The following is a 24947-nucleotide window of genomic DNA, read 5'->3' as shown; positions in this document are numbered from 1 at the left end:
ATTTAATTAGCAAAAAATACAAACTGTTAAACGAAATAAGCTGTGAGCCGAAAATGAGCCTTCCATACTAAATATTGACAAAAGCCATGTGGTTGGTGTGCAGCCAGGCTTTTGTCTCTGGTTGTCAGATAAAAAACCTATCACGGAAACCGCATAATTGTCAAAAAACGATGTTAGATAACAGGGTCTTTCTGATCCAGCTTCATGACATACGAGTGGCGTTGCAGTTTATGTGTAAAACGCCTGAATGCACAACAAATACATGACATGATTTTGACAGTATTCAGTATGATTCAGTAGCATAGTGTATGGTATGGAGTTTGGAGCGTAATATGGCCTTGCCATAACATTTTTCTGTTATGCGGCAGAATCAGTCCCTGTATATTCCTGATAAATACATAAATTAAACAACTATAAAACTATTTTTCAGTATTTTTTATCGCAGATATATTTTTTGCATATTTTCAAAAATTTCCTATTGCAGATATGTGTTTTTTGCAAATTTTTAAAAATTTTCCACATGGTTCTTTTTATCCCAAAGGCGAAGTAAAATTGGACAGCCAAGGAGGTAAAAAGATCGATTATTAACTTCGCGAAAGTAAAATTTATGTTTCCATAAAAAAATCCGATTTCCTAATTTTATGTTTTCTCGACGTTTCAAGCCATTCTGAATCGAATGAGACCAATTTTGAAAAAAGTATATGTGTGTGAAAATTTTGATCTGTCATTGACGTTTTCTCAAAAACGCCTGAACCGTTTTCAAAAATTTAAAAGCCATCTCGATGAGAACTATCGTTTCACAGTTTTTTGCGACGATCGGCCGAGCCGTTTCTTAGTGATTAAGAGAAAAGTGCAAAATTGTCGTCCAAGTTTTAGCCAAAAATTCTGAATCGATTTTAAAAATTCAAAAACTATTCGAAAAATATTATTTGGGAATCGTGCTGATTAGTAGTAATTAACTGTAGAAAAAAAAATCATTTTTTTATGTTGATAGACATCATAGTCCTAAATAACATACTTAAATTTTACGAACCTACGGCAGAGCTGTTTATTGTTAAAAAATTATCACATTTTGCAACTAATGGTGTATGGCATATCGTGCCTTAAGGCAATTTGCTAGAACTTCTCGTACCAAAAAAATTTTTTTTTAAATTATATTTATTTTTTTAAATTATATTTTTGAGAAATTTTACATTTTACAGAAAAACTTTTGAAAAAAGAAGTTTTTTTTTTATTTTGAAATATTTTGGAAATTGTTAACCTTTTTTAAAGCAATTGCACTGCTTTAGCTGTATGGAGATGAGTGTATGTGTTCCTGAAATCGTCGACAAAGATTTGTATCCGCACACACACAAACACACATACATCTATTTCTGCGTCAAAACGTTCGGAAACTTTTGAAACGTAAAGATATACAAACATTTTCATTTTCGATTTTTTTGCGATTACTTTAAATTACCCTGCGGGAAGTTAACAATATTATAGTCAAAATTTGTGTCAAAAGTCTCTTTTGTGATGTGATGCTTCAAATTTGAATATAACAATTTTAAAAGCAACTTTTTTTGGAATCAATGGAAGAAGTCTACTAAAGTTCTCTAGTTGTGTAAAAAATGTTACCATTAATTTAAATCATTAAACTAGTGGGGTGTATGGCATCGTGCCTTAAGGCAAATTGCTGGAACTTCCCGTACCGTAACGAAATGTTCTAATTGTCTAATACTTATAAGAATTATATAAACTGAATTGAAAAGTTAAAATTATTTGTTTAAAGTATATTAGAACTATAGTCAGAATTAAAAATAAAATCTGAATTATTTTCAATATACAAAAAAACCTAAAAAAAAAAAATCATACAATTTTTTTCCAAAATCAATTATTTTGTTAAAACAAGCTGAAAGTTCTTTGAATCATTTAAATTGGACGCTTAGTTCTCTCAAAAACTGCCATTTTTGCACATTTAGCTCTGTGCTGTGCAATGGCTGGGCCTGCCTTTGCCAAAAACTAATAAACACTTCTCCCAATCGTTACTAATTGAATGTTTTTAGATCATTCCAATCGGATGCTCCGTTCTCTCAAAAACTCGATTTCTATTTTCTGCACTCTTTGATCTTTATCTCCGTAACTGCTGGACCTGCCTTTGCCAAAAACTAATCAGCAGATCTCCCTATCGATAGAAATCGAATGTTTTTTGAACCATTGAAATCGGTTGATCCGAGCGTCCGAAAACGTGACTGGAAATTTGTATCCATACATACACACACACATATCCATTTTTTCTGAGGTATGCCAAAATGTTCAGAAACCTTCAAAACGTCGAGAAATGTAAAAATTTTCAATTTCGATTTTCGGCCCATTACAATAACTTACCCTACGGGAAGTTAATAATATCAAAGGTTGCGTACATCATATATGTAACCGTGCAGTTGAAAATTCCATCTAAATATCTAAATCTAAATTTCGGTTGATTAAGTTAATTATTACACATTTCGGAAAGTTCATGCAACTTGCCTTAAGGCAAAATGCCATTTTCAACTACTTATCATTTATATTTTAACAGGTTCTGCAAGATATACATAAAAACTACAACCTGATCAAACTTTGGATCACTTGCGTCACTAATTTTGCGAGAGATGCTTTGGAAAAAACATGTGGCACTTTTGTTCTATATCTATCACCTCTGATTGAAGAACAAAGAAGGACGTTTCTTCAAGAAGCATTAAATGAACGTGAAGATTTAGAAGTCGATATAGATTCTTTTATTCATGGATCTTTAGCAATTGGTGCTTCTTGGAAATGGCCTTCTTGTTTCCACACTATGGATTCCAATGATTGCCCAAATGAAGAATCTTTTATATCACTACCCTTGCATTTAGACTTTTTATCAAAGTCAGCAGATGTACCAGATGACTTGTTATGTGTTTACAACGATTATGCATCACGGAAATTAGACGAATTCGACCAAGAGGATAAGGATATATTAGAATCCTGCCTCACACAACTGGCAATGATTTCATTATTCGAAGACGCAGTAGAAAAATTTCCAATGCTGAGAAACGTTTTGGCTTTGTTAGAAAATAGAATATCTTCGGATTGGAGCGATAAATTTATTTACGTTGAAGGCAAAATCGTGCAGTTTGAACACTTGACTGTTAGGGACTTCTTAGCTGCCAAATGGATAGCAAATAATTATTCAATGTATAGAGAGAAAATAGCTGAGTGCATAAGTTGTGGATTGTGCACGAACACATTCTCAATGTTCTTCAACAGACATCTTGCTGATGATTCTAGTTTGCATTTATTAGTTATTGATCATAATATTGAACGCGTTACAGAAGTATTGGTAAGCAATTAGAGAATGCAATACCGGTATACCGAATTACCGGTAAACCGCCCGATTTTTCGTCGGGATTTTTACCGGTATTTACCCTAAAAATACCGGTAATTTCGGTATTTTTACATAAGCGCTATTTGATACACAATACATTAAAAATTAAATTTCTCGGAACAAATTTATCTTTAAATTCCATAATCGCATAAACAGCTATATCTTCAAGTGATTCTATAGGATAAACAAATGTCAAATATTATCTCAACTCGTCATTAAACTGAATATTTATTGCTTTACTAAAGGCTACATATCGTGTTACAATAAATAGAATTGGACTGATAGATAATGATGTTTGTTTCATCTTATGTAAAAATGTAACAGTTTTTTAAGTGATATTTGCGGCAAAATATTTTATATCATACAGATTACCCCTGCGTAATCTAAATTTTTTCTAACTTCATACATAATAATTTTGATAAGTACTAAATATTTTTGCTTCTTATTACAACTATAAAATATTATTTTTCGAAAACGTTTTGAAGTTTGAAAATACTATAGAAGCATCACATTGTTTTAAATAACAACACTCAACAATTATATTAACTTATAATTTATCTCGACAAAGTATCCGATCTTAAATCAGTGTGGAAAAATCATTTTTTTAAATATTGGAGATTATGCTAATTTAACACATCGGATACAGACAATACAGTTTAAATAATGTGATATGATCTTTTATGAGTTTTTGGTTTTTCTTACTCATAAGTTTGTTTTTGGTGAAAATGAATTAATTAAATTGCATATAATTTTGTTAAATTATTATTTTATTGTTTTTATTGTTTAATTGAATATAGTTGTAGTTGTATATACATTTTTTTATATTTGTACTAGTAACTTTCAATTTTGTTTACGTTCGTTTAGAATAATAAAAATACCGGTAATTTACCGGTATTCCGGTTTTAAAATGAAAAATTACCGAAATACCGGTATTGAAATTTCCCATCGGTATTGCATCTCTAATAAGCATGATGAATAGAAATATATTTTAATTACTATTGTTATTTATTCCTGTGTCAATTATCTAGGCGCTGGATGATGGATCAATTTCCAATAAAGATCGTGGAGGTCGTACGCCACTGCATTTAGCAGCCATAACAGGTGCTTCCGATGTTGCCAGTTTATTATTAGAAAAGGGAGCTGATCCTGATGCCTTAGATGATGTTTTACTATGGACTCCACTGCGGTATGCAGATTTAAGTCCTGATTTTGCGGCTACTGTTGAAATTTTATTGGCCCACGGTGCTGATGTCAAGGATTTGAAGACGACGAACAATGCACTTGTTTTAGAAATAGGTAAGATGAAAGTTTTTATAAAACAATAAATATAATAGTGTAAAAAGTTTCACCAACAGTACCTAAAAAGCAAGTAAAATATGCTGTTTTTTACCATACTATTTTGAAGGAGAGGGCAAAAGATGTATAACTATCTTATGTAATGCCTTGATTTGGGCGACAAATCATACTATCTAATCAAACTTTGCTCGGGTCATAATGGGAATGAATGCATAAATTGCAATATCTCTTTTTTAAACTGGTGGATTTTTTTTATCTATTTTTAGAAGTATTGGAGTAGACGTTAAGTTAATTACCTTTGCAGGTTTCAATTTTCTTTTTCTATATTTCTATAAACTATCTTGTCATGCTTGCGAAATAGTGTTATATCCTTTTTTTAATTGTATAAGTACATCATTTTGTCCAAAAGTGAACAAAAATGGAAATAGAAACAAACTCCTAATTATTGCAATAAAATGGATCGAAATCACTATAAAGTACTAGCATAAGTACTGGCATAATCGCAATAATTACAAATAACAATAAATAAGTCCCAAATAAACATGAAAAAAACACCTTCAAAATAAACTTTTGAAGGTGTGGTATACATTTGAACTGAAGACTGCGACAATGACGATCAATATCTGGCAGGGTTGTTAATATGGATTTCTTCATATTATACAGTCGCAGAAACGTAACGCCAATTTTTAAATAGGACCACTGTGCCATTTTATCCATATATATCATTTTGTTCGTATTTTGCTTATTAGAACCTATAAGACTTAACTACCTTGAAAAATTCGAGTTCAAGATCCTTCTGTGGCAACTTGATATCGGGCAGTAGCAATATCCATTTTTACTTGGAAATATAGATCAAAAATATGTTTTTATTTGAAAATACCAATACGCATTTCGGGCACTCCTTTGTGAAATGGCAATGGAAAATTGCTCACACTATTCTGTCCTGAATCAAGGTAGAATTTAACTCAGCTCGCGGACCTGCCCTAGGGCAGTACCACCTATTATTATTATTACTTGGAAAAATTTCCAATATAACCTGACCATTAATTCCTTTTCCAGGTCGTCGACTAGATAAAGCAATCCAAAACAAATGTCCAATTCTCATAAAATACATCTGCAACAGCTGCAAACGACTTCGTATAACGTCCAAACAAGTCTATGAAGCCTTGGAAGGCATCAAAGACGAATCTGTTCTAGATGATATTCTAAAAGTTGCTGAAAGTAACCCTGCAATGGTGGATCCAGAATATTCAGACGGTTGCGGATATACTGCCTTATTTTTGGCCGTCGAACAAGGAAATTTGAAAGCCGTACAATTTCTCATAGAGCGCCTGGGTTATAACACTCATGCAAAGGCTTTTTTATGATAAGAGTCTGCTTCATGTTGCTTGCGAAAATGGACATAAGGATGTAGCTAGGTAAAGTAAAAAAAAGAGTGCGCGTAAGGTTCACACGCGATTGAAGTAAAACTTATTTGCTACTGTACAAAGTAGCAAATTTAAGTTAAGTAAAAATATAAATACATCATGTAACAATTTTGAATAATGTTTATTAGTAATATGGTAACACTCGTGATGCACACATTTATTAGTGTCTTCAATCATTATACACATATTTATATAATGATAAATTATAAATTATATATTTATGATTGAATTAAAAATATGTATAATATTTGCAAACAATAATGTAATCAAGGTCATACTTGAAATATGACATGATCGGTTTAAAGTAATTGCTGATTAATAAATTCTATAATATTTGTTCACACAGTGGATTATGTTAAACAACGCCTAAACAAATATTGTTTTTGAGTATTTTTTTTACTTTTTCGCTGGTGATATAATCTCATTCTTTGAACAGCTGTAATATCTGTCTTGCCTAAAAAATTGAAGCCATACTATTATATTTGTTTTATTTATCAAGTCCTGCACATAGCTTGATCTATGAATCATTTTCTTTTTATGTAAACGTTAATGCAATGATCATCATCAATAATTACCTCATAATATTTAATTAATAATTATCCCTATTATTAATGTCAACAGGGACATTTATAATTTGGCCAAATATTCCAAATTGTCCATTTGCATGTCTCAATCGTCTAATTTGCATGAAACACAACCTAGGTGAAATTAACCTTTCAAAAACAGTATCTAGTTTAGGTAGATAATTTGGTATAGGTGGAAATACAAACCCGTAAAATTTACACAAAGTGGGAATTTTACCCGAATTTTGATGCCTTTCGACAAGTTTGACATCCAACCTGATTATTTGAATCAATATTCAAAAAACCATTATAAAGAATTTGTTTTTGAACATCATTTGATATTTTTAAGTCACTTTGAAACCAAAGTCGACACACAAAGCATACATAGCCAAAGCTATCATTTGTAAATTGTTTTTCAAACAATTTTCGTGTATTCCTAAACAAATTGATGTCTTTATATGGAAGTTCAGATACTTCATTTGACTCTTGCAAAAGATCAGTTCTTGTCACATTATATACAGAATCATCAATTTGCAATTGACGTGATGATGTTGCTGTATTAGAAAAAGTAACAGCAGTACTTTCATCTAAAAAGATAACAGAATAATATGTTTAAATGTGAATAGTTGTAGCGTTTTTCAGTAGTCAAAAAGATTCTTACTTATTAACATCTAACATGATACCTGGCTCAATATTTTCTAATAAATTGGCAGTAACTGACTGGCGATACAGTTTCATTCTTTGAGCAACTGTAGTATCTGTCTTGCCTATAAAAATAAAAATAAAATTTTCCATTTTAGTAATAACCTCAAAGGTATATAGTAACCTCGAAAAACTCGAATAATACAAATTACTTCAATAAACTAACATTTCTTACGCAGCGCAGATTTTTCCTTTGTTTCATTATTTATTTGCGATCATTTGCACTACATTTATTTATGGGGGACGGGATAAAATATTCTTCCGATCATGACATTTTTATTAACTCACGAATTATACTGCTAACCCATGTCGCGCCTAAAGAAGTTTTACTTCAAAAATCTCTAATATAACATTTCTGTTTATTAATATTTATGTTTAAAATTAAGGTATCTCCTTGACAAAGGAGCACCAATCAACAACGTCACTAAGAGAAATGTAACGCCTTTTGGTGAATGTTGCCGAAATGGACATTTGGAAACTGCTAAAATGCTGCAAGAAGCTGGTGCTGACATTACCATAGACGATAGTAATGAATCGAATTTGAAAGCTGCTGCGATTGCAGGACACTTAGACGTAAAAAATAATACACATATCATATAAATATTTACATATTTATTTTATTATATATCTATTATTTTCAGATGGTGGAATATCTGATTGAGAAGCGAGGCATAGAACGTGACATATTGAATGCCATTTACTTTATTGACAATATCGATATTATAAAAGTTCTCATTAAATCGGGGGCTTATGTTAATTGTCAGGATGAAGAAGGATGCACTCCTTTGCATCAAGTTTATAACGCAACTTTGGATGTTATAAAATTATTAATAAATCATGGTGCTGATTGCAATGCTCTGAACCACAGTGAAGAACCGCCAATATTTAGAATGTCTCAGGCTGAAGATGCCGAAAACAAGATTAAGGAGTTATTGGATTTTGGAGCAGACTTGACGTACACTAAAAACAACGGTAAGAGATGAAGCAGTAGTTCTAATGACTTACTAATTAATTTCAATTATTATTAACTTCCCGAAGGAGAAGTTTATGTTTTCATCAAAAAATCCGATGCGCTAATTTTATGTTTTCTCGACGTTTCAAGCCATTCTGAATCGAATGAGACCAAATTTGGAAAAAGTATGTGTGTGTGTATGTGTGTGTGCGTGTATGTGAACAGATTTTTTGCCGTAAATCGACGATTTCTCAGAAACGGCTAGACCGATTTCAAATATAAGGTTGTCAAATATCTCCCTTCCGCCTTTTTGTATTATAAACCAAGAGCAAAAAAGCGGAAGGGAGATATTTGACAACCTAATATTTTATTTAAAAACCATTCGATGTATTTCGACGAGGACTAGCGTTTCTGAGTTTTGTGCGACGTTCGGCCGAGCCGTTTCTTTGTAAATTGCAGAAAAGTGAAAAATTTTCGTCCACGTTTTAGCCCTCAATTCTGAACCGATTTTGAAAATTCAAAAACCGTTCGAAAGATATTGGTTGGGTACCGTGCTGATTAGTTTTTGGAGAAGATCGGCCGGGCCGTTTTCTTGTAATAAAGTGTTAAAAAATTTTTTTCGATGATTTTTATTATTATTTTTTGACGGTAGATATCATAGTCTTCTAGATCATACTAAAATATTACGGACCTACGACAACTCGTTTAGCTTTAAAAATTCGTCAAAGTTTGCAAAAATTAGTATCGTTTTTTTAGCATTTGTCAAAATTAGACCTTTCATTGACGATTGCTCAGAAACGTCTGAACCGATTTCAGAAATTCAAAAACCGTTTGATGTGTCTCAATGAGGACTATCGCTTGTCACTTTTGTGCGACGATCGGCCGAGCCGTTTCTTCGAAATTTGGAAAAAAGCGTTAAACTTTTCGACTACATTTAAGCTCATTCTACCGAATCGATTTAAAAAAATCAAAAACTGTTCGAAAGATATTAGTTGGGATTGATACAAATTTGTTTTAGGTGAAAATCTACCGAGCCGTTTTCTTGTAATTAACTGTTGAAAAAAAATTAATACGATGTTTATGGAACTTTTTTTGGCGATATATACCATGGTCTTATAGAACTTACTGAATTATTACGGCCTTACGACAAGTAGTTGAATTTTAAAAATTCATCAAAGCAAATGAGTAGTTTTTTTGACATTTATTAATATTACATTTAGAGGATTTACTTGGTATAACGATAGATTACTTGGTCTTAATGAACATATTAAACCATTAACGTTCTGCGGAAACTGATTCAATTATATAAATTATTGATTTTTGAGAATTTGCTCTTAGAAAATACTTCGATTAACGTGTTCGTTCGTTTTCAATTATGTGTTATAAGTCCACTCCAATACTTTTAATCACTCATAAATTAATTTATCTATCATGAATTAAGTCGATTATTTACACATATCGGGAAGTTCATGTAACTTGCCTCAAGGCTAAATACCAATACCAACTAGTTATTATTTTAGGTGAGAATATAATGCATTCAGCTGGAAGCGAAGTGATTCCATTCCTGATTGCTTCGGGAATAGATGTAAATTCACGGACAAATACAGGTGAAACCCCTTTGCACACTGCATGTGCAGAAGTAGATTCAAGTGTGGTAGCAGCCTTACTTGAAAATGGTGCAGACCCTGAAGCACGCACTGATGCAGGCCTGACGCCTTTGCATTACGCCTGCACCGCCGGAAGCATAGACAGAAAGTAAATTTCGTAATAAAATCATGTATAATTTTGTAAATGTAATTTTATGATCTAAAAAAATCTTGCAGAAGTATTGAGCTTCTGATCAACGCCGGTGCTGATTTGAATGTGAAAGATACTGAAACTGGACGGACTCCTATATTTTATGCTATTGAGAATGCTGATTCTACTGAAGTATTAGAAATATTGGTAAGTAATAATTTTAATAATATTAAAAAATAATCTTCTATATATATAAAAAAATAAGTCGGGTTTTCCTTCCTGACGAAATAACTCCAGAACGCACGAACCGATTTCGACAATTTTGCATTCGTTGGAAAGGTCTCGGGCTTCGCAAGTTTATAGCTAAGAAAATTAGTGGTGCATGGCATCGTGCCCTAATGCATATTGCTGGAATTTCACGCACAGTAATTAAAATTTTGAGTATTGACATTAGTGAGCAGTTCTTGCCGCAAAGAATAATGATGTACACGCACTGAATTTCACCTTTCAATCAAAAATTGCTGGCGATTTGGTGACATACCAATAATTCCGACTGGTTTTCCGTTTGACTTCAAACAATTGCAATTTCCAGTTCGCCTTGCGTTCGCAATAACAAGTCGCAAGGCCAATCGCTTAGTGTTTGCGGGATAAATTTCAAATAGATTATTTAGAAAATCATTGTTTTTCACATGGGCAGTTATACGTTCCTGTTCACGAGTTGGAAAACCATCCGCTTTGTTTGTGTTAACGTCAGACCAAAAAACAAAAAATGTGGTTTACCAAAGAGCACTTCAATGAAACGGATAATTTGCGGATTCACTTTCATTTACTTAGAGAAGTTCAACAAAAAACACTTCATTTTTGTAATCGAAATAAATTCATTACTGTTGTGCAATAAAATCAAATTTTTTCTTTTCAAATATAAAACAAACAAAAAATTTCTTCATCTTTCTCACGAAACCATCTGGTGGCGAAACGGAGTTCGTCGGGTTTGCTAGTTTATAAATATTAAACAAATAACTTTAATAGAATTTTATTTTTCTCCTATCCTTTTAGGTTCGGCTAGGTGCAGATTTAAATGTTAAAGACAATTCTGGTAGAACTCCATTACATCATGCCTGTAGCATGGGTTATTTGCAGTGTGTCAAATTTTTAACAGAAAATTCAGAATTGCAAGAAAATATTAATGATATAGATGAAACAGGAAATACGCCACTTCATTACGCGGCATCAGAGAAAGTCTCTGAAAAGGGACTGTTCCAAAGAAAAGATGAAATCGTTTGCCATTTAATAGAGAATCTTAAAGCCAAAACCGATATTGCCAATAATGATGGTAAAACTGTGGAAGATCTTGTCAACGACAATGATAAGATGAGAAAGTACCTAAAGGAAAAAATATTGAAACATATCCAAGAACAATAAGATATAAGTTTTATATATTTCAGCATTTATGATTATTAATAGTGACTAAGTAGCATATCAGGTTTCACTATAGAAATGCTTTTGATATAGTGAACAGTGTAATTAAGAATAGTACAAAAATGTTGAACTTCCTAATTTATTCAATCATGTAAAATTAAGATTATTTTAAGTTTATAGCCAACATAATTTAGATGTCTGATAGAAATAAATATTATTAAAAAAATAGTCCTGAGGTGTATATTATTTAAAAGTTCAATAATTTAATGTCTTCTTATTAACAACTAAGCTAGGTGGAAGCGGTTTTTGACCTTAAGGTAAGTAGCATGAACACGATATGTGTAATAATAAACTTGATCGATAGAAACTTAGTTATTTAGATAAAATTTTCAACTGTTAATTTCAAAAATAGACCTTGCACAAAGACTTAGTTCAGATGCCTTCTTTTCTTGGATCAGATAATTTTGCATTTAAACTAAGAACAATTTGCGTTTGTTCTCCTGATACGGCCGTGTCGCGAAACTGGCTTGTGTCGCAAAACTATCATGTATTTCAATGCAAAAGGACAGAACAATTTGCGTTTGTTCTCCTGATACGGCTGTGTCGCGAATCTGGCTTGTGTCGCAAAACTAGCTACTAACACCATGGATTTCAATGCAAAATGACAGAACAAATTGCGTTTGTTCTCCTGATACGGCTGTGTCGCAAAACTGGCTTGTGTCGCGAAACTAGCAACTAACACCATGTATTTCAATGCAAAGGGACAGAACAAATTGCGTTTGTTCTCCTGATACGGCTGTGTCGCGAAACTGGCTTGTGTCGCCAAACTAGCAACTAACACCATGTATTTCAATGCAAAAGGACAGAACAAATTGCGTTTGTTCTCCTGATACGGCTGTGTCGCGAATCTGGCTTGTGTCGCGAAACTAGTATCATGTACTTCAATGCAAAATGACAGAACAATTTGCGTTTGTTCTCCTGATACGGCTGTGTCGCAAAACTGGCTTGTGTCGCGAAACTAGCAACTAACACCATGTATTTCAATGCAAAGGGACAGAACAAATTGCGTTTGTTCTCCTGATACGGCTGTGTCGCGAAACTGGCTTGTGTCGCCAAACTAGCAACTAACACCATGTATTTCAATGCAAAAGGACAGAACAAATTGCGTTTGTTCTCCTGATACGGCTGTGTCGCGAATCTGGCTTGTGTCGCGAAACTAGTATCATGTACTTCAATGCAAAATGACAGAACAATTTGCGTTTGTTCTCCTGATACGGCTGTGTCGCAAAACTGGCTTGTGTCGCGAAACTAGCAACTAACACCATGTATTTCAATGCAAAGGGACAGAACAAATTGCGTTTGTTCTCCTGATACGGCTGTGTCGCGAAACTGGCTTGTGTCGCCAAACTAGCAACTAACACCATGTATTTCAATGCAAAAGGACAGAACAAATTGCGTTTGTTCTCCTGATACGGCTGTGTCGCGAATCTGGCTTGTGTCGCGAAACTAGTATCATGTACTTCAATGCAAAATGACAGAACAATTTGCGTTTGTTCTCCTGATACGGCTGTGTCGCAAAACTGGCTTGTGTCGCGAAACTAGCAACTAACACCATGTATTTCAATGCAAAGGACAGAACAAATTGCGTTTGTTCTCCTGATACGGCTGTGTCGCGAAACTGGCTTGTGTCGCCAAACTAGCAACTAACACCATGTATTTCAATGCAAAAGGACAGAACAAATTGCGTTTGTTCTCCTGATACGGCTGTGTCGCGAATCTGGCTTGTGTCGCAAAACTAGCTAATAACACCATGGATTTCAATGCAAAAAGGCAGAACAAATTGCGTTTGTTCTCCTGATACGGCTGTGTCGCGAATCTGGCTTGTGTCGCGAAACTAGCAACTAACACCATTGATTTCAATGCAAAAGGACAGAACAATTTGCGTTTGTTCTCCTGATACGGCTGTGTCGCGAATCTGGCTTGTGTCGCGAAACTAGTATCATGTACTTCAATGCAAAATGACAGAACAATTCGCGTTTGTTCTCCTGATACGGCTGTGTCGCAAAACTGGCTTGTGTCGCGAAACTAGCAACTAACACCATCGATTTCAATGCAAAAGGACAGAACAAATTGCGTTTGTTCTCCTGATACGGCTGTGTCGCGAATCTGGCTTGTGTCGCAAAACTAGCTACTAACACCATGGATTTCAATGCAAAAGGACAGAACAAATTGCGTTTGTTCTCCTGATACGGCTATGTCGCGAAACTGGCTTGTGTCGCCAAACTAGCAACTAACACCATGTACTTCAATGCAAAATGACAGAACAATTTGCGTTTGTTCTCCTGATACGGCTGTGTCGCAAAACTGGCTTGTGTCGCGAAACTAGCAACTAACACCATTGATTTCAATGCAAAAGGACAGAACAATTTGCGTTTGTTCTCCTGATACGGCTGTGTCGCGAAACTGGCTTGTGTCGCGAAACTAGCTACTAACACCATGTATTTCAATGCAAAAGGACAGAACAAATTGCGTTTGTTCTCCTGATACGGCCGTGTCGCAAAACTGGCTTGTGTCGCGAAACTATCATGTATTTCAATGCAAAAGGACAGAACAAATTGCGTTTGTTCTCCTGATACGGCCGTGTCGCAAAACTGGCTTGTGTCGCGAAACTATCATGTATTTCAATGCAAAAGGACAGAACAAATTGCGTTTCTTCTCCTGATACGGCTGTGTCGCGAAACTGGCTTGTGTCGCGAAACTATCTACTAGCACCATGTATTTCAATGCAAAAGGAAAGAACAATTTGCGTTTGTTCTCCTGATACGGCTGTGTCGCGAAACTGGCTTGTGTCGCGAAACTATCTACTAGCACCATGTATTTCAATGCAAAAGGAAAGAACAATTTGCGTTTGTTCTCCTGATACGGCTGTGTCGCGAAACTGGCTTGTGTCGCGAAACTAGCTACTAACACCATGTATTTCAATGCAAAAGGAAAGAACAATTTGCGTTTCTTCTCCTGATACGGCTGTGTCGCGAAACTGGCTTGTGTCGCGAAACTATCTACTAGCACCATGTATTTCAATGCAAAAGGAAAGAACAATTTGCGTTTGTTCTCCTGATACGGCTGTGTCGCGAAACTGGCTTGTGTCGCGAAACTAGCAACTAACACCATGGATTTCAATGCAAAAGGACAGAACAAATTGCGTTTGTTCTCCTGATACGGCTGTGTCGCAAAACTGGCTTGTGTCGCGAAACTAGCAACTAACACCATGGATTTCAATGCAAAAGGACAGAACAAATTGCGTTTGTTCTCCTGATACGGCTGTGTCGCGAAACTGGCTTGTGTCGCGAATCTAGCATCATGTATTTCAATGCAAAAGGTCAGAACAAATTGCGTTTGTTCTCCTGATACGGCTGTGTCGCGAAACTGGCTTGTGTCGCGAAACTAGCAACTAACACCATGGATTTCAATGCAAAAGAACAGAACAAATTGCGTTTGTTCTCCTGATACGGCTGTGTCGCGAAACTGGCTTGTGTCGCGAATCTAGCATCATGTATTTCAATGCAAAGGGACAGAACAAATTGCGTTTGTTCTCCTGATACGGCTGTGTCGCGAAACTGGCTTGTGTCGCCAAACTAGCAACTAACACCATGTATTTCAATGCAAAAGGACAAACCAATTGCGTTTGTTCTCCTGATACGGCTGTGTCGCGAATCTGGCTTGTGTCGCGAAACTAGCTCTACTAACACCATGTATTTCAATGCAAAAGGACAGAACAATTTGCGTTTGTTCTCCTGATGTACTATTACATATATTCATACTATTTCCAAATTTGGTCTCATTCTGTTCATTTGTAAGTTCCACAAATTTAGTAAATGTCCTTAACTGGACGGTTGTAAATAAAAGAGATAATAAAAGAAATAGCAAATAGGATTTTTTGGAGAAAACAAACCTTTTCTTCAGAATGTTAAAAATTTATTACAAAGTACTAAATTGTAAATTAAACTTAAAGGATAATTAAGTTATTTAAAAGTAAATTAATTTAAGATTAAAAATCAAAACCTGACAGCAAAATGCAAAAGTTATGCTTATCTATTCATGGCAATAACGTTTAAAATGTATAACAGTTTCTTTTCTATCATAATTTTTTGACTAACCTGACTTATGTGGCACTTTGTAAATCGATAAACTATTCTTTAGGCGACACTGTGAACACTTTTTCATGCTTTCAACAGCTTAATTAATTAATTACACCGCACTATATATAAAAACGTTAACAACTTTTGTACATTTGAATTACATATTTCAACATAACCTCAAAAACATTTTGACAACTAAGACAGAAAATAGTTGGCACGCCTGTATGAGAATTGCAATGAAGGTAGATACCAACTCAAATGGAAATCTAACAAAAACATAACCTAAAACAAATATGTCAACACGCACGTGTTGAACGAATAACCAACAAAAGACAATATTTAATAATTAGTAACTAAATAAAGATATTTTAGAATTTATAATATTTGTTAAAAATGTCTGTGAAACAAAGTAAAAAACGTAAAGCATCAGGCGATGTTGACAATGGTGCTTCTCCTGAACAAAAACGACGTACAAAAAATAAAAGTGTAACTTCTGAGTTAAATGATGAGAGTAAAATTGATGAAATAGAAGAAAAAAATGATACTGCGAATTCTTCCGATAAAAAAGTTGTTGAACAGAACGGGCACGATGCAAATTCTGAAAATGAAGATGACCAGGAAGATAATGATGATGGTCAATCTGAAGATGAAAATGAAAATGAGAATGATACTAAAGAGGCTCTGCCCCCTTTGGATATGAAAACTTTTAGGAATGAACTGAATGGATCTTCTGAAAATGCTTTAGCAGGTAATAATTTACTAATAATTTAAATTTCTAAGCTGAATTATAGCTATTCATTAGCAAGTGTCAGGTTGGCAACTAAGTAAGTGCGGATTTTGCTAGAGAATCAAAGACATTTTTTTCATTGAACTAATTAACTTTATTTTGTAATGTATTTATTCTTTTTGTAATCTTTCAAGCAACATCATTATCCTACTCTCATGAAACTTCTGGTTTTTATTAGCGAAAAACTGAATCAAGTATGATTTGACACCGTCATAATTATTGAATTGTTTACCATCCAAAGAGTTTTGTAAAGACGAAATCGAAAAATAATCAAAAGATGCAAGGTCAGGACTGTGTGGTGGATATGACAAAATATCCCAATTAAGGTCCTATAAGTTTTGTGAAATACTTCTAATACGGCTTAATATATGTGATGACAATAATAAAATAAATCACTGTTTCGATTTGTCAATTCAGGCTAGTTTTCTTGAAGTGCATTGGTTAATTTTGTCAGTTATTCAATGTAGACATCTGAATTGACCGTTCGGTTTGGTCGTAAGAGTAAGAGTAGACAATTCCTTTGTAATCAATTTCAACAGGATGACAAGAACATTTCTTATCTTTGAGTGAAAAATGACTAGAATGAAATTTGTTAAACTAATTTTGATGCTGCTGTTTTTTTATAGCTATTTTTTTGTTTGTCACCATAAACAGGGCATTACTTTTTGTAATCTTAAAATGTTTTCACCTAAGAAGAAATAAAAAAGCAAAATATGACAGAAAATTTCGATTTGATTATCCATCTTTGAACAAACATTCTTTTTTACTAATATAAATTGCCTACTGTCTTTAACAAAAGGTATTTCACATTTAGACTACATTAGCAGACCTAAATTCAATTGAAACCATCTAAGAGTAAAAGCCGCACTTAATTAGTTGCCATATCAAATATGTATATCCTTTTATATTATATAAATTTCTTTCAGTGCTCAAGAGATTCAATCGTTCTTCACCCGATACAGTAAGTGATTACCTAAGAACTGGCGGAAATGCTTTTGAAATTTTAAGTGTAATTAGTAAAATAGATAAAAAAAACACTAGAGAAGCCATGATAATATTCGAAGCTTTACACCGGGTTTTGTTTGAAATTATTGCTAATTATGCACATCTTATACCAAATGCTTTAGAAGCCTGTAGATATCTTATGAACACACATATGAATTTCGTTCACACTATGTTAAGTTCAACGGGCAAAGCTATACAGAGAAAGTCAGCTTTAAAATTACTCACTGCTATGGTATCGGTAAACTCATTGTTAGGAAGAGATATATTAAGTCATTTAAGTTTGCATTTACAAATTATTGAAATGTTATCCATGCAAATCAATCCTTTCGACAAAGGCAGTGTGCGAGTTTGTTTTATACACTTTCTAATGTCTTTTCTGGTTGAAGGAGATTTACCTTTGATACGCCAATTCTTAAGTCGCAAAGGTATTCTGAGTGCTATAATACCAGATTTAATATACGATCTACCCAGCACTGTAAATTTAGTTTTGACTACTATAAGAACGTGTGTGCTTGAGAATATAAATATTTCCAAAACACTCAAAATGCAAACGTTTAACACTTTTGTGGTGCAGCATTTGGTTAAATTGTATGATTGGTTGGGACCTTGCAATTTTGAAAAAAATAAAACCAGAAGAAAGTCGAAATTTAAGCAAACTGTAACTGAAGTGAGTGCAGATGATAAAGAAATTGTTTTGAAGTCTGTACATGATTTAATGCTTGTTTTGTGTACCTCGTACAGATTCGGAATTGTGTTCAGGAATAAAAGTTTCGGCAAAACCAATAACAATCCTTTGTTAAATATGATACTTAAAAGTATTGACAAACCTTGGGAAAACGAGCGAAAGCAAGATTTGGTAATAGCTTCGTTAGAAGCTTGTCCGGATTTGTACCAAAATTATATGCAACAAATTTGTTCTTATTTGCAACCAAGAAATTCTAACGCTTGGGCCAAAACTGTATCGTTTGTTTATAATTTAATATCCAGAATAACGCCGGATAAATTAATAAATTATAATGAGCAAGTGAGCTTGAAACAATTGTCTAATACTGTAGGATTAATATATATGCCTGTGCATGTTTTGAAATATTTTAACGACGAGTTTTTCCAAACAAATAAGGACGTTGCTGTTGAGTACGAGGCTTTGAAATTGTTTCAAATTATGTTGAAGCAAGTTAATGCTTCGATAAATTATATGAAAACGAACCAAAGTGATACTCAGCAGTTTCAAAAATATATCACAGAACATATTTCTAACACATTTCCTTCGATTGATAATATATTAGGCTGTTGGATACTTGCTTCTAAACTAAAATCTGAAAATGAAAGTGCAGAAGCTGATGTTGAAATCAAAAAACCGTCCATTGATGCACACAGAGAACTTATTCTAGACTTATTAATCTCTTACAACAATTGCAATTCTAACGCTTACCATAATGTATCAATAACTTTAGATTCTGAAGATATTTTAGATAAAATCACCAGTTTCAACGATGGTACGAAAATCGATTCCGTTTGTATGAAAACTTTAGAACTATTGATGCAAATTAATTCAAAAGAATTTGTACCAAACACCAGACTATTTGAAAAAACATTTTTAATACTCTTAAAGCAATTTGTCACCGACAGTTCTGAGTATGTTAAAAATTTGATCCTAAAATTGATGAATTTAACAGGTTTATATGATGCTAATAAGACGGAAATGGAAATTTGGTTACACGGTTTTAAATACATTGATGAAGAACACACAAACGCGGTTATCAATTTTTTGTACCAAGTAATTGATGAGTCTTCAAAAAGTATTTTTAAATATTTTGATAAATTGTCTTTATTGAAAAAACAAGCCCAAGTAGATGATAACGAGTTTGTTGCACGCAAATCTGCTTATGATGATTTATTTGATAATATTGAAAATATTGATGATAATTCGTATACGAATTTAGAAATTAATAACTTAGGACCGGTTTTAATTTGTGCTGTTGAATTATTAGAGCACAAAAAGTATAAAAATGACCAGGGCGTAAAATTGTATTTGTCTCACGTTGCTTTGTATTTATATCATAATTATTATTCGTACAGAGTTGTTTCTCATGTGATAAAAAATACTGGATTGGCGTTATTTGAAGAGTATTTGGAATCCTGGATGGCACTCAGTGTTATCACACCTTTGAAAAAAATTTGTGGAAAAAAGACTTTGATGTGCAAAGTAAGCAAAGCAGTTTTGGCTGAGGAATCTATAGATGTTTTTAAAATTTTGGGTTTAAACAATTGTGAGGAGGGTATAGAAAATAGCTTAAATATTTTGGGACAAGTTTGTGTCCTGGAAAAAGATTTAAACAACGTAGAAATATTTTGTTTGCTGAATATGTGCATATTTTATATATCAAGACTAACACAAGTTTCATTGCTGACTGAAAATATTGTAGAAAACGCGCAAAAAGTATGTTTTGCTTTATGTGATATCATGTACCACAAAAATAAGAGCGTATTAAGCGATGCAATGAAATTATTCCTTACAAACCCGGTTATTTTGCAACATTTCAATCCTATACCAAAAAAGAAACAAAGTTTAGTGACAAACTTTGTCACAAATTTTGTTAAACATTTAAAAAGCAAAAATGACATCACTTACCTTATGTACCAACAATATTTGTTACCATACAGATCTAAAGTTGTACGTTCGATGAAAAAAGCGATTGAAAAAGAAACTGTTTTGAAAAATAATGATGCTATTGATGTCTTGGATTTGTTCAATATTACATTTGAAGAATCCTTAACAATTTTGGGAATGTTGGTGGAGCTTGATTACAAAAATTTTATATCTGCTGAAAATGATGCATCAAATTGGTCTAATGCTTTGGTATTTGCATTAAACAAAATTTGCAGTTTGAGTACAAATACTGACAAATTAGATAAAATTAGTACAGAAGTTTGTTCAAACTTATCATCACTGTATGTAAATTTGAAAACAAAACTTGATGTTGAAATTAATTTTGATACTTTGGAAGATTATTTATACAAGTTGCTTTCAACGTTTCCTCAAATCGTCGTAGAATTTTCCAAAAAATTCAAACATTTGCTAGGGAGTAGCAGAATTAGTAAAAACACTGCTAAATTGATTTCACTATGTTTAGAACGTGATTGGGCCCAAAAAAGTTATTTCATCAAGTACGTGAACAAGACTGAAAATATATCAAAAAAAGAAATTATATTTCCTTTACTAACTGCAGCCCTAAATCATAATTTCAACGACGAAACAGTTTTGCAAAATGTGTTCAACGAACACAAAGTGAGTATTCAGAAGGTTATAGAGAAACCACATAAAGCTGGTCAAATGTATAAAGACAATTACAAAATGATAGCCTATATTGTGAATAAATGTATGGATATACCAGTTTGCCAAGGTTTTACTAACAAAATTTTGAAGTTTGAAGTTGCAGAACAATTTCACATTGAAATTTTGCATGAGGTCTACATGAAAGTGGCTTTAGGCAAAACGAAAGATAAAAAGTTTATAGAAAACTACTATATTGTTTTGATAATGCTGTTGAATATAACTTTACGCCAAGGTACTACAGATTTAGATAAAGTATTATTTATCCTGGACAAAATTAATAAATGGACAATGATGTTTGGTGACGAGTCGTTTAATCGTGGTAACATTTTAAAACATGGCAGTTGGGAAATATTTTGTAAGCTTGCGTTGAAAAATGGTTTGAAATCAGCAAAATCCACAGATGCATTTGAGTATAATAATGGTGTTTTGTTAAAAGTTTTGGCACTTTTGTGTAAAGTCTTCTACCAAGATGAAAGTGATGAAGCTTGTACGATTTTCCAAATGGCAGTTTCGCACTCAGAGTTTGTGAATGTTATTTTACAAACCGAAGACAATGATGCCAAAACATATTTGCTTGAACTTATGTGGTGTATCGTGCAAAAAAATAAATCAGTAATGCAAACCTCACATGTTCCTGTATATTTAGGCGCGTATCACGCCTCTTTATCAACTAGCGACAGGTTGATTTTGGCTTTACTTCAATTTTACGAAAAATCAGGAGTCAGTTTGTACGAATACAGGCCGTTTTTGTGGGGCGAAACTGCTGTGAATCATTATTCGCTCAAAGGTTCAATAGGCAACAATTTGTGGCGACAACCTTCGATGAACGAAGTACTAGATTTACTAGACTCGAATATGGTAGATAACACCATAAAGTATTATCCTGTTACCAGAAGTATGGACGCAACTGAACAGATATATTTTGAAAACGAAGAAGGAAAATCGGGACACCAATACGAAAATCGTTTGTTGGAAAAATGTATCGATCGTGCGATTTTGCAGCATGAAGACAACACGGTGTTATCAAAAGTGCTGAAGAATGGAACAAGTATGTTGATGTCTGCTCCTGATTTGAACAGATCGAGTGAGATTTATGATCCAGCGTTTTTCCTGCCGCTGTTTTCGCTGCTGTTTGCACCAGAAGCTGCACCAGCTACTGGTAAAGCAGCTGTTAGTGGAGTGACGTCGCTGATTTGGAGGGCGATGGGTTCCCGGCAATCTGATACGAGGTCTGCGGCTTGTCTGGCCTTGACCAGGGTACGAGGACACATTGATGCCCAAAGGTAATTAATTTAATGATCGTAAATTTTTTTTGACCATCATATCTGTTCTTAAGGGGGTGTCTGGAAGCATGAATTTTATGCTAATGCTTTAAAAAAGGCAAATAATATTTCTATAATATGTTTGTACAAATTAATATTTAATGTTTTGAGAATGTAAAGAAAAATTAAAAATAGCCAGAATTTTAATTCTAGGTATCAAAATAGGGGGCCTTAAAAATTTGCGTGACCTTACCTATGATTTTAATCCTCCAAATAAACCGTTAAATAGTAGTGCATGGCATCGTGCTTCAAGGCAAATTGCTGAAACTTCCCGTAGAGATAATTAAAAAATTTAAAAAAGCCTTGAAATTTGTTGAAAACTGAAAATTTTTGAAAATTTTATGACTTACAAAAAAATTCTTTTTTGAAAAAATTTTTTTTTTCTTAATTCCTTAATTTTTCATCGGTTCACACACATACGTATATATCCATTTTTTCTAAGGTATGCCAAAATGTTCAGAAACCTTTGAAACGCAAAGATATTTAAATATTTTCATTTTAATTAGAAGATTATTAATATAAAATAATGCATTTGTATAATTCTTTGGTATTTTAAAAATTTAAAAAATAGTAAAAATAGGAATTTGGAGATGTGCGCGAGTAAAAGTTGAGAAATCGTGCGTATCGTATCAGTTTCAAGAAAAACACATTTAAAATTTTGCGGAAAAATGAAACAGAGGGGAATTAGTGGTCAAATAACTATATCTCCAAAAATAATTTAAATTTTGAAAAATCCTCTTGTATATTGTATTCCTGAATTAGTAAAACTTTGAAAAATCAAAATAAAATCGATTTTTTTTTTAATATTCTAGTTCAGTCCTCTTAGAGGAGATATATACATAGAAAGTGGTTTTAGGCGAACCGAAAACTAAAAGTTTTATTTGTCCCCAAATTTTCAAAAAAATCGAGAATATCAGAAGAAGTTTTTTTAAAGGGCTCAAACCGGGGGTATGGTCCTGTGTCAATTTCTTTATATCACCTGGTAGAATTAAAACTGTTTTTAATTTTAATTATTTGTGTGTTTTTAGAACATTAGTTTATAGCTTATAAATTTGATGGTAAAAATATTATTTGCTTTTTTTACAGTCTTTCAAAAATCACACAAAATTCATGGCTCTAGATTAAAATCAAAAATAATTTCAAGGTATCAAAATGGTTTTCAACATCTAGTTTTGTGTTTCAAGTTCACATATAATGTTTACGACTTTACTTGGAATTATATCTTTACTCAAATTGCAAATTTTATTTTACAATGAAAAAAAGACAAATTTGTATACCCGAAAAAAATTTATTTTTTTATTGTGCTATTTCGAGTTTTTAAGTCATTCTGTATTGTTTATCATAGAAATTGAGAAAAAAGTGTGAATGAACTAAAATTTCACTTTTCGACGACGTTTTCTAAAAAATAAAAATTCAAAATTTTAAAAAATATCAGTTTGGAATTATTCTGCTTAGTTTTTAGTAAAGATCAGATGTATCATTTCTTTATAATTATTTTTTTGGGTAAACATAAACTAGTCATTCTTAAAAATTATAGGCCTACGAAAAGTGGATCTTTTATAAAATTCATTATTATTTTGAATAAAGTCGCACCCTCAGGACGTGCACTGTGCATCTTCCATTGACGTTCACACTTAACATACATTTTTAGAATACAAAGAATACAATTTGTTAAATAAATAAACATATATTATAAGTTTACTTGAATGATGTAAATTGGAAATGGCATGCATCAGGTTTTGGTGAAAGCAAAAAGTTTATTTCTAAACCATGCAACTTGCCTTAAGGCGAAATACCACTTACACCTAATTTATTCTATTTCAGATATGCAAAAGATAAAGACCTATGGTTACATTCAATAGACTTTGTCCGAAGAGCCATATCAGAAGAGCAAACCGAAGAACCTGATCTTTCCACTGCACCTAGTTTATCCTCCATAACTTCCTTATTCCTATCAAGGACATCAAGAGTTCTAACACAACCTTTGAACGGTCTCTACAACCCTTTAACAAATTATTTAGTCGTCAAAGAAAGAATGGAATTAAAAACAGTGCCTGAGATGTTATTACTTCTTCACAGTCCAAACCCGGAATATAAAATCCACAGAGTGTGGATGTTAGAACTACTTCGAGATGGTGTAAAAACAACCGATGATTTTGAAGTAATGTTAAATAGCTGTGCATATAAGTTGATCATGGATTTTTATACATGTACTATATGTGATAAGGATTGCAAAATTTTAATATTGAACATAATGAATAATACGATTAAAATACCAAAAGCAGCTAAACTTCTTGCAGAAGGACATGGACTGTTGCCATGGTTGCTGGGTGTGATTACAACTTTAAATCAGACAGAATTCGATTTAATATCTGCTGTTATAGTTTTGATTAATAATTTAAGATGTAGCTTGATTGCTTATAATTTAAACCAACATTTAATATCTAGTAATGTAATGGATGCCCAAAATTTGATTTTATCAGATCACACAACTACTTTCCTTTGTACTTTGATTACTATGTTATCACAAAAACTAACGCACCGTTTAAGTTCAAAAATTTTAATTAAATATTTAAAAACTTCATATTACCTAATGCAATATAAAAATTTATTCAATCCACCAGCTATTGATAATTTAATAAGTATTTGTGAAAAAGTTTTCAAACAAGATACAGAGTGTAAAATTCTTTTGCAAACTAAAGCAAATCATGCTCAACCTTTGAAAATTTTAGTCAATTCTATTTTAAATTCGGATGCAGATCCATATGCAGAATATGGAATTAAATATTTAAAATTGCTTATAAGGAGTTGGTTGAAACATGAAGAAATTTGTTAAATATATCTTTAGATAATAAATTGACAAATATAAATTTGTA

At 32.9% G+C, this 24947-nt stretch overlaps 2 protein-coding genes across 3 annotated transcripts in view; one reads left to right on the top strand and one right to left on the bottom strand.

Moving 5' to 3' along the window:
* Nucleotides 1-24947, bottom strand: part of LOC113366304 (gastrula zinc finger protein XlCGF57.1-like) — a 113652-nt gene that overhangs the window by 17565 nt on the left and 71140 nt on the right. The window lies entirely within an intron of this gene.
* On the top strand, nt 15922-24907 carry LOC113367615 (nucleolar pre-ribosomal-associated protein 1). Its single transcript, XM_026609205.1, has 4 exons — nt 15922-16368; nt 17334-22032; nt 23896-24614; nt 24696-24907. Exons 1-4 carry the CDS (start codon nt 16014-16016, stop codon nt 24905-24907), a joined length of 5985 nt encoding a protein of 1994 aa, XP_026464990.1. The 5' UTR covers nt 15922-16013.

The sequence above is a fragment of the Ctenocephalides felis genome, unplaced genomic scaffold (genome assembly GCF_003426905.1).
Source record: "Ctenocephalides felis isolate EL2017-DRISC unplaced genomic scaffold, ASM342690v1 CF-g0.4_SCAFFOLD_01170, whole genome shotgun sequence".
Taxonomy (NCBI): Eukaryota; Metazoa; Arthropoda; class Insecta; order Siphonaptera; family Pulicidae; genus Ctenocephalides; species Ctenocephalides felis.
The sequence above is the reverse complement of the archived record's forward strand: the minus strand, read 5'-3'. Positions and strand labels throughout refer to the sequence as shown.

Coding starts and splice junctions, on each gene's coding strand:
- LOC113367615 (XM_026609205.1), top strand. CDS start 16,014: ATGTCTGTGAAACAAAGTAAAAAACGTAAAGCATCAGGCGATGTTGAC. Junction 16,369..17,333: donor TTCTGAAAATGCTTTAGCAG/GTAATAATTTAC, acceptor AATTTCTTTCAG/TGCTCAAGAGATTCAATCGT. Junction 22,033..23,895: donor GGACACATTGATGCCCAAAG/GTAATTAATTTA, acceptor ATTCTATTTCAG/ATATGCAAAAGATAAAGACC.